Genomic DNA, 9,514 nt, shown 5'->3' on the forward strand with positions numbered 1-9,514 from the left:
TCCTAAAAGATTAAACCCTCTTTATACGTTCACATAAACATAGTACTCCACTTTCGTGAGTAAATGCTAAAAGACAAATTCACTGAAAACAAAAAGGTTGTGTTATGTATCTGCTCTCTTAAAGAATGAGTACACATCAAATGAAGACATGCAATTTTACTTTTTTTTTTACTAACAAAATCCATTCTGTTTGTTTTTCAGTTAAATCCTGCAGTTATGTATCGGGCATCAGATAACAGCTGGCCATCTGCCCTTCTGCAGGCCATTTCTGCCCACTACCAGGCCAAGTTGTGAAATGGCCCACCATCTGCAGCCAGACAAACTTCCCCTAGCTGAGGTCTGCAGCTAAAAAATAAACGCTTTATTACCGCTGATCAGTCAGCAATACAAAGACATCTAGAGGATGGTATAATCACCAGAAACAACCAGAATGACTCCTCACAGAGAAAAAGCATTTCAGAAGGCTTAATATTGGAGAAAAAAAAAAGAAAACAACCCTTCACGTACTTGCAGCCATTTACAATTTCAGGTAACTTGTCTATAAGTATTGTTATCTGAATATGCAACATGACTTGCAGTTTTTTCCCTGATACTTGGTTATCAGAAGCACTGTTTTTATTTTCATTCTGTAAAGCTAAGTTTAAGAAGCTTTTCCATAGTGCTCTTGCACTTTTCTACATTTGAATTACCTGCCAAACAAAATAAGTACATGAGTGTGTTTATGAAAATATACTTTTCGTGGAAAATTATCTTGAAATATTATAACCTGGATCTTTTTTTAAAAAGCTCAGATAGGTAAGGTGAGCTGGTGATGTAAAATATGCATAAAACTTTAAGTATTGTATGCTGTAATTCTGACTACATATGGCATTTACAAAGCAGTATTTCTGTGTTGAAGTTTTTCCATGCTTTATTTTATAGACATGAGAAAGTCTACAATTGCTCTTCAAAGTGACAGTAGGTTCACCAGTTTAAGGATGAATTCTTGATTATTTGTAACTAGAAAGACAATAAAAATATTTGTAGTATTTAATGTGATTGTGCATATCTGCATCTGTTACTAACTATACTGGGGCAACTGAAAAAAATATATATATATTGAAAAACAAGAAGAATGTTTCCTGAAGTCACAACTGGAAAAACTACACAATATATTGCCACTAATCAACAAAAAAAAAAGGCAACTTCAGTGGAACTAAAGTATTACCTAGGTATGTCCCGCTCTCTCTTGAAAGAGAGAATGAGGCACATATGTCAAACACACATGTCATTTACACAGGTCTGTAGGAATGTGTGCGTATAGAAGTATATAAGTATACATGCTGATTTACATATGGACGTGTACCCACATTATGTCTATAGACGACAGAATAATGTTTCACTGGAAGCCAGCCCATAGGGGAAACAGGACTGCTTGGAATCAGAGTTTGACATACTAACATAAAAACATGACAATCTGCTTCCTACCTTGCTCCTGCACGTAGTATGCCAAAAACAAATCAAGCTCCTTGACTGATACTGTTATGTGATGTGGCTGGACGCAAAGTGCTGGATTTGTGCAGTGTGGGGACTTCATGAGCCGCTCTCCATCCGTACTTTCCAAGGGGATGCCTTTGAACAGGATCACCATGACTAGATCCAGACGCCAGACTTTGTCAGCCTGTCGCAGGCAGTCGATTCTCCTAATCTTACCCTTCTGGTCAGGATTGGACAATACACAGCATGGGTGCTTCTTCCCAGTCACCGTGAGCACAAAATCCTCCCGGAACTCTTGGCGAATATCTTTGCGCAGCTTGGCCAGAAGCCTGGATGCCCACTTCTGTTTAATTTCAGGTTTTTCGCTAAGTAGCTCATCCTTGACTGCTCTTTCCTCATCCTTCGACATTCGTTTCTCATGCTTTTTAAAGTACTTGCGTTTTCGAGCCTGAAGGTTGAACCAAGTATAGGCAATTGCACGGACATGTGGAAGAAGTGCCTCAATGAACGGGTGAAATTCATCCTGTGGAAAGAAGTGGAGGGAAAAAAAGAAGAAGAAAACTCAAAGTCAGTAAGTTGTCATAATCAAAGCAGTATCGAGAAAGGTTTCTGAAAATCTTAAAGTGAAATCCAAAACAAAGAGAATAAACACTTAAAATTTTCGCAAATTTCTGCATAAAACCTTTTATGCAATTACTATCACTCTCAGGCAGCAGACAAAAAGTACACACAGAATTGCATTTTCCCCATATCTCCTTCTTTGAAAGAACCATGTGAAGATTTTATTTTTATGCCTCCCCTCACTTCAACCCGCAACACTGCAGAGATAACATCGTTTAAAAGAGATGCTATCAAGATGTTTTGTTGCTAACATTTAAATATCTGAGTGAACGGCTAACATCAAAAAAGTACCATTGCACAAAGAGGACACTATACGGTTTTAGAAAATCTGAGCAGAAACGTTCAGAAGGCTGAGGCGAATGCCACAGTTCATTTCTCTTCTCTGTGGCACAGAAACACAAAGCATATACATGCTCAGTGTAATGCCACACAGTTCCCGCTTTTGGAGCATGCTCTCAGCAAGAGACTGCTGGTGGCACAAAGAGCATGCGCCATTAAACTTGATCCATTTTCTTATCAAACGTCCAACATTCCAGCACTGAAACAGCACCATTCCAGTGGTGGTAACTAGAGAAACCAGTATACAGTAAGGGAAAGCAGGCAAAAGACACAGTGTGTCGTATACAAATCCTGAACAGAAGCTTCTGTACTTTCAGCTCATCGGGCTTCCCTCCCACCACCCCCAAACTCTGTAAAATAGAAGTTTATGAAGTTGAGAACAAAAATTACATTTATGTTCTTTCGGCAGCTCCACTGAGGGTTTTGAAGCCCCACAGAGTCAGTTAATTTGTTAACTGATCACATGAGTGTGGCAATTATTCTAAACCCCTTAAAAATCAATCTGAGGTGTACAATGAAAAATGGCAACTTGGCACAAACTTCGCATTCTTTGTGTTTCTGCATGCTGTGGCAGAGTGACATTACGAGTGCACCGCTGGTCAAATGCTGCTTTTGTGAAATTCAAGCAATTTATTTACAGTTCAAAAATATCCCTTTCTGTCATCTGGCTTCACCTGCAAGTTCTTATCTTCTGCCTAGCACCGATATGGATTGCCTTAAGGAGGTAATGTTTAGTTGTCGTCTACACATACATCCTATGGCAATCAAATTAGTTCATTCTGTCTGCTAAAAGTACCATCCTACACATCCATGTTAACATCTAAATAGGCTTTTCCCCAAAATTAATGCTTGTTTTCCGCAAGCAAATCCACTGCTTAAAACAGTGCAATCTGCTCATCAAACATTACTGTATTTTGGTTTGGAAAGGAGACCTTAGGGGAGGTGTCTTTCTTCCTGTGCTCAGGCATATTTAGTTTTAAATACCATGCAGATTGCCCATCACACTGAGTGGCAGAGTCCAGCCAAACTAAAACTGAACCTTTTTTATGCAATTGTGTTCAAGAATACAATTAACAAACTAATATTTTAGCTACACTGCTAGACAAGGAATGAATTATGTTTAATCAATAGGTCAATTAAGTCCATTAGGTAAAAATGATGAAAGTATAACTAATGGTCTCAATTATACAGAGTTCACTCTGCCATTGTATAAGCTTCAGGCCAAGAATTTAGTATTTAAATCCTCAAATTTCAAGCAAACTTCAAAATTTCCTGAGTGGTAAAAAACACCACACGATCTAGTTACCTCTCTTCCCTAAACACCCTCAAATCAAACAGAAAACAACAGAAAAGTTGCAAGCAGTTTACCTATGACCCCATTACCTTCACAGAATTAAAAAATAAATAAATAAATAAATAAAAAGAGAGAGAGAATAAAGGAAGGTAATTGAGGACATAAACAATTGCATTACAGTATGATGCTTGACAAAGAGCCACAAAGGCAACAATTAAACTGATTAGTAGTTTCCAGAAGAGATTTGAACAATTCTGATACTATACTGGCACATAAAACTAGGCCATGGAAAGAGTTAAACCACAATCTGTTCTTTGTGTGGGAAGGCAATACTGCTCTGAGTAACCACAGCCCATGATAAGACTTCCCTATCTTCATACGCTTTCTGATGCCATGCTTTTTTTCCCCTCAATTATAACTACTAAAGAAAGTTTATTTTTTCTTCCACAGAAGTCATCTTGATTGAAGTATTCAAAGAAAATTAAAAAAAAAAAAAAAAGGGGCATAAGGACTGTGCAGTGTTAAATCCTTACAATTCATTTTAGACTGAATAAACCAGATTTACTATAGATTTTGAAAATTCTAACAGCCAGAGCTAAAGGTGGGGTAAAGGCAGGGGGCGGACAAGCTTTGGGAGAAATGATTTTTTGTCTCAATTACCCCTACATCTAGATGGACTTCAGTATTTGTATATTAAAATGGCAATAAAATGAATGTGGAAATATTCTGCGCTACTAGAATACTGCACATCTAGTTTTCATTTCCAAGAAGAACATCACAGGCTGTTTTCTAATGGTTATGCCTTCAGGTAATGCACATAGCAGTACCAGTAACAACCTACAACATTTTATGAAAATTTTGTAGAGAAAAATTCCACCTTTAAATTCCTATCTGTAGTGGTTGAATGTTTTCTATTTCAAAGAGTGAAGGGAAAAAAACAACAACAAAAAACTAAAAGCTTTTCAAAACTCTATTCAGGCTTTTCTTTCATAATATCATTAAGTTGTAATGATATAAATATATGTGAAAGAGTGTGAAGGAGAAACACAGCAAAGAACATCCTGTTCTAACGCAACATTATCAGATATCTTTGAGAGATTCATTGTGCACCTGGAGTCCTTTCAAATGAAACATTACTTGACAAGAAGAAGTGCCCATAAAAATGATCCTAAATGGAGGTTTGCAATTAATCACACACATTCTCCACTAAACCTCCTAAAAAGCCATCTACAGAATTTAATTTTTTTTCTCCCTTAATACTCACACAGGCATTATTGATTTTTTTTTTTTTTAATGTGGCATTCACCCATGTGCCACAGTTGCTCTTCCAATAAAGTGATTTATGGAGGTAAGATTTTCAAAAGTCACATCAAATGACTCAGGTGAACCACCGTGCACTGGCAATTTACATTAAAATGGAAGTTACTATGTAATATCTATGTAGCTTGCAAATAAAGGAAAAAATGCCAATCTTCTAATGATAATAGATAGGCCAAGTTTTCTTTTTTGGAAAAGGTGAAAGGGAAAGGCAGCGCACTTCTCCTGTCTTACACTTTTTTATAAATTTTGTATCAATTCATGCAAGTTTGAACTGAGGAGCAGTATAAAAGTTTTATACAGAAAACTTCACGTACTCAATTTCCCTGCATGGATTTTCTCTGTGCTGAATGAAACAACGTATTCCAAGAGGAAAACAAAATGACAATGTATTCTGAGTTTCCTGGACCACCACAACATAAAAATAAACCACAACAAAAATATCACAAGAGACCAAGCACTTAAAGGCATGTGGTAACTGCATCCTATCATGCCTCAGCAAGAGAGATAAATGCATTTTATGCTCATTCCAAAACAAGGGGAAAGAAACATATAGGAAGGAGAAGAAAGGACCCCCAAAAATTAAATTGCATTTGGTTAAGTCTTCATTCTTCCTTGGAGCTATTTTACACCCACCAAACCCTTATTAAAAGAGTGATGGGTACCATCTGAATTGCCAAGGTTTTTCTTAAAGCTGTACTTTGGATTTTAGACTTTTTCCTAAAAGGCGCTTCAGCATTGTTTCAACAGAAACTAAACTACTGCTTTTGCAAGGAGCGCAGTCCGAGCAGGTGTTTGTGTTTAGAACTTTTACCTAAATATTTTCTTCTGGGCATATACTACCACAGTCAATATGCATTGTAAGAGCCCTAGAGATGGAGAACACAATAGAGAGAACAATTTTGGCAGTACTATAACTCAGTCACAACTCAAAATGAGATCAATCAATCTTTCGCTTTAAATAAATAAACATCATTAAGTATAAATTCTCCTTCTGAGTGTAATATTAATTTTTAATTGATGCAGAGGAAAGATAATTTTTAAATGCCTTTATCATTCCAAGTGAGGAGAGAAAGATTACAAATTAAAATAAATATCCTCCAACTGTGTTACATGTATGTACCACTAAAGGGAAACTGCCTCTTCATGGTACATGGTACAGCATAATTATAAAATATTATGGAGAAGTTATCAATGCATGAAAGCCTGGAATTGCTTTCCTGTATTTATGGCTGTATAAGTACAATGCGGTGTTTTTGCATACACCTGAGTGCAACATTTTAATATAGATTTGGAAAGAATAAGGAAATCTATTACATTTGTGAGTCCAGAAGGGAAGCATATGGGGGGAAAAAAAAAAAAAAAAGTAATCAGAGCAGGAAACAACAAAATTAACTACCCGCTGTAATAGAGGCGGTAGTGAAAATCTACGTTTCCAATGTAAAAAAAGCTTTCTTAAGTTGTACTCTCACGTTTACACTCTGATGCAGAGGTCTTATTGCTTGTCAATAATTTCATAGAATGGACAGCCCACATAGAATTAATTTTTACTAATTGCAGATTTCATCAGAAGTAATTATTTCTACATGTGTACCTGTAAGCATGCGCGTATCTGTTACACAAAACGCTTCCTACATGCACTCATTCCTCTTTTGAAGAAGAAATATCTCAACAGTACTCTTTTCCAGCTTTGCTACACTGCAGCTCACGTTTACTTGCTGAAAATATCCATATCTAAGTCAATCACACTTAGATGCCAAACAAAATATAAACAATAAAAAATGTGTCAGCCAAAAAGCTACAGGACTGTATCCAATCACTGAATAAGCCTTATCATTGTTTCCATCTTCATTCACAATTTATGAATACTTCAGTCCTTTTGAATTACAAGGCTTTCTAATTGTGGAATAACTTAAATCATATTTATTTATTCACCGTGCAAATAAAAGCGCATCGTTGGCCGCTTAACACCAGTGTTGCAGGAGACGTTACTTTCGCACATTTTCTGCTTCTTTAGCTTTTTGGTGCACCAATGTGGAAGCAAGCAGTTATCGCTTAATCAGTTTACATCACATCCTCCTAAGACAGAGTTTCACAAAAAGCTTCTGAAAACTATCCCCTGGCTTTGCAGGCCGGCTTTACACCCCGGAGCGGGCTCCGGAGACCCCGCTCCCCGTTACCTTACGCCCGGCAAGGACGCTCCTGAGGCACCCGGGCAACTTTCCCAACCGTGCTCCCTAAACCCCTTAGGTCACAAAAAAAAAAAAGAAAAAAGGCATTTTGGGGCGGCTGGGACCCCAGCCCGGGCTGCCCGCCGCGCTCCGCGCCGCCCCCGCCCTCTGCGCCCCGCTCCGCGGTCCCGCGCGGCTCCGGCCGCGGCTTCGCCCCGCTCCCTCCCGCCGTCCCGGTGGCAGCCGCCGCCGCGGCTTGAAAAGTGGCTGCAAGCGCGGCTGTACAACACGGGCAGATCTTTCCCTTTGCTCGGGAGGATGCACGCTGGTCCGCGAGCGTTGCAGCTTCGCTGGGAGGGGGGCAACGCCACGCTCCTGCACAACCGAACAAGAAAACAGTGCACAGCTTGGTCATCCCCACTCACATCGCCCTCGCTGTTGGCAGGCTACGTATTATTAATTAAGCATAAGACGGGATTAGTTCGCACCGGCGAGCGCTCATTTTTTGTCAAAAACAGCACTTTTCCTTTCAAACCCCTTCATTAGACTCTGCTTAAACCGGCGAGCTGAAAAGAGAGCAAATCGTTTAATTCCAATCAAATAAATACTTCTCAAACCTGCTTTTTACCGTAATTATGCTCATTTCCATTTTGTTAACCTTTGACTTCCTATGCACCAACAATTAACAGTATTTGTCTACGGGTGACACTTTGAATGGATCTCCCCAAAACAATGGCCTGGTACAGTTTATTCTCTACTATTCCCTCCTGCGAGAGGAGTTTGGATCTGACAAGCAGTTACAACTGTGCTTTAACCCGTTACAACTACTAGCAATGACTCATTAACAACTCACATATCAAAATTAAAAAAAAAAAAAGTGAAAATAAATAAGTAAATTAACAAATAAACGAAATAAAACGCATCTATACCTGAGTGAGACAGATTGGAGAATACATCATGACTTCGCTTTGAGAACACGCTGCCCGGAGAGCCCCTAAGAAAAGCCTCAAAAAGGAATAATTTCATCTATTCATTTTACAGTCATCTGAGACTCAAGGAAGATGAAATCAATCAGGACGGGGCTCTGCCTTGGATCACCGCAACTTCACAACAAACCCCAGTCCTCCTTAAATAGCCAAAAATTCAAGTTCACTCCGTGTGCTAGATTTCCCGGGGTGAAATCCAATCTACACTTTTAACCCTCTTGTAGTCGGCGGCGCGGGAGTCTTGCTTTTGCTGCTGCTGCTGCTGCTGGTTGTTTTGCAGATGAGGGGGGAAGGACCCGGGGAGGGGGGGTGGGCGGGAGGATTTTTTTGTTTGGCCCTGTTGTTTTTTTTTTTTTTAATCTTTTTTTTTTTTCTTAAGGAGTTGGTGATGGTGGGTTATTACGGCACTGTCACCACGCTCTCGAAAGTTCAAGGTTACCGCCCGGAGCGGAGCAGGAAAATCCCGGAGAGTGATGGCAGGCGAAACTTCGCCGGGCAGCGATCGTGCTGGCGGGCGCGCGCCGGCGCGGGAGCGCGCGCCGGGCGGGCAGCGCGCGGCGCGCGGGCTGCGGGCTCCGCCGGCGGCCCCTGTGCGCTCCCTCCGCCCGCCCTCGCTCCGCAGCGATGGCGAGAGGCTGCTTTCCAAACGCCCACTGTAATAAAAATGATCTCTTGGAAATTCAAACGATAAATCTGTCCCCTCGCGCTCCCTCACGATTTGCTCCCGCCGTGTCCCCCTTCCTCCTTCGCCCCCCTCCCCCGACTCTGCAAAACTTGGAAGTTGAAAAATTCGCCGGCTACACCCTCTGGACCCTGTCCCAGCTCTCTCCCCAAATGAGACTTTTTAAATTATTTAATTACACAATCATCGCTTACACTCCTCCTCCTCCTGCAAACACATTCTTTCTCCACCAGATCCCCCTCCTCTGCCCTCCCTCTTTATTAATCACCATCTAACGCCGCAGAAGGAACTCGCACGTTTTGCAAACATCCCTCATTTTCCCTCTCTTCTGGTGGGAGAAAGTTCCGGCGGGGCGGGGAGAGGGGGCTGGAAGACTGCGGGGGGGCTGCTATCTGCAGGAGGTTTCTTTTCCTTCCCCTCCTTTCGGGGTACAATCTTGCCAGCGGCCGCGGGCTCAGACGCCCCCGCTCCCCCCTCGGCGGCCCCCGCCCCGCTGCGGGGGCGCGGGGGAAGGCAGCCCCCTCCGCCGCCCCACTAAAGGAGGGGCCCCTGCCCGGCACTGCCGGTGACTGCTGTCTCCGCGCTCGCAGGCTGCTGCCGGGCGGGGGGTGGGGGGGGTCCCGGCTCC

The 9,514-nt window shown here is 41.3% G+C and overlaps 1 protein-coding gene across 7 annotated transcripts in view; it reads right to left on the minus strand.

The window, feature by feature from the left end:
• Positions 1-8,960, minus strand: part of NFIB (nuclear factor I B) — a 175,280-nt gene extending 166,320 nt beyond the window's left edge. For 2 of the 7 annotated variants that reach the window (XM_021288835.2, XM_065046155.1), the window contains exons 1-2: positions 8,148-8,956; positions 1,468-1,999 (exon numbers count right to left, since the gene is read on the minus strand). In XM_021288835.2, coding sequence (XP_021144510.1) covers positions 1,468-1,999; positions 8,148-8,177 — 562 coding nt within the window. In that variant the 5' untranslated portion in view covers positions 8,178-8,956. Of the gene's footprint in view, positions 1-1,467; positions 2,000-2,388; positions 2,681-8,147 lie in introns of those variants that run through there. The other 5 variants (XM_065046151.1, XM_065046152.1, XM_065046154.1 and 2 more) reach the window with 5 other exon arrangements.
• Positions 8,961-9,514: the final 554 nt, after the last annotated feature.

The sequence above is a fragment of the Columba livia genome, chromosome Z (genome assembly GCF_036013475.1).
Source record: "Columba livia isolate bColLiv1 breed racing homer chromosome Z, bColLiv1.pat.W.v2, whole genome shotgun sequence".
In the NCBI taxonomy this organism is placed as follows: Eukaryota; Metazoa; Chordata; class Aves; order Columbiformes; family Columbidae; genus Columba; species Columba livia.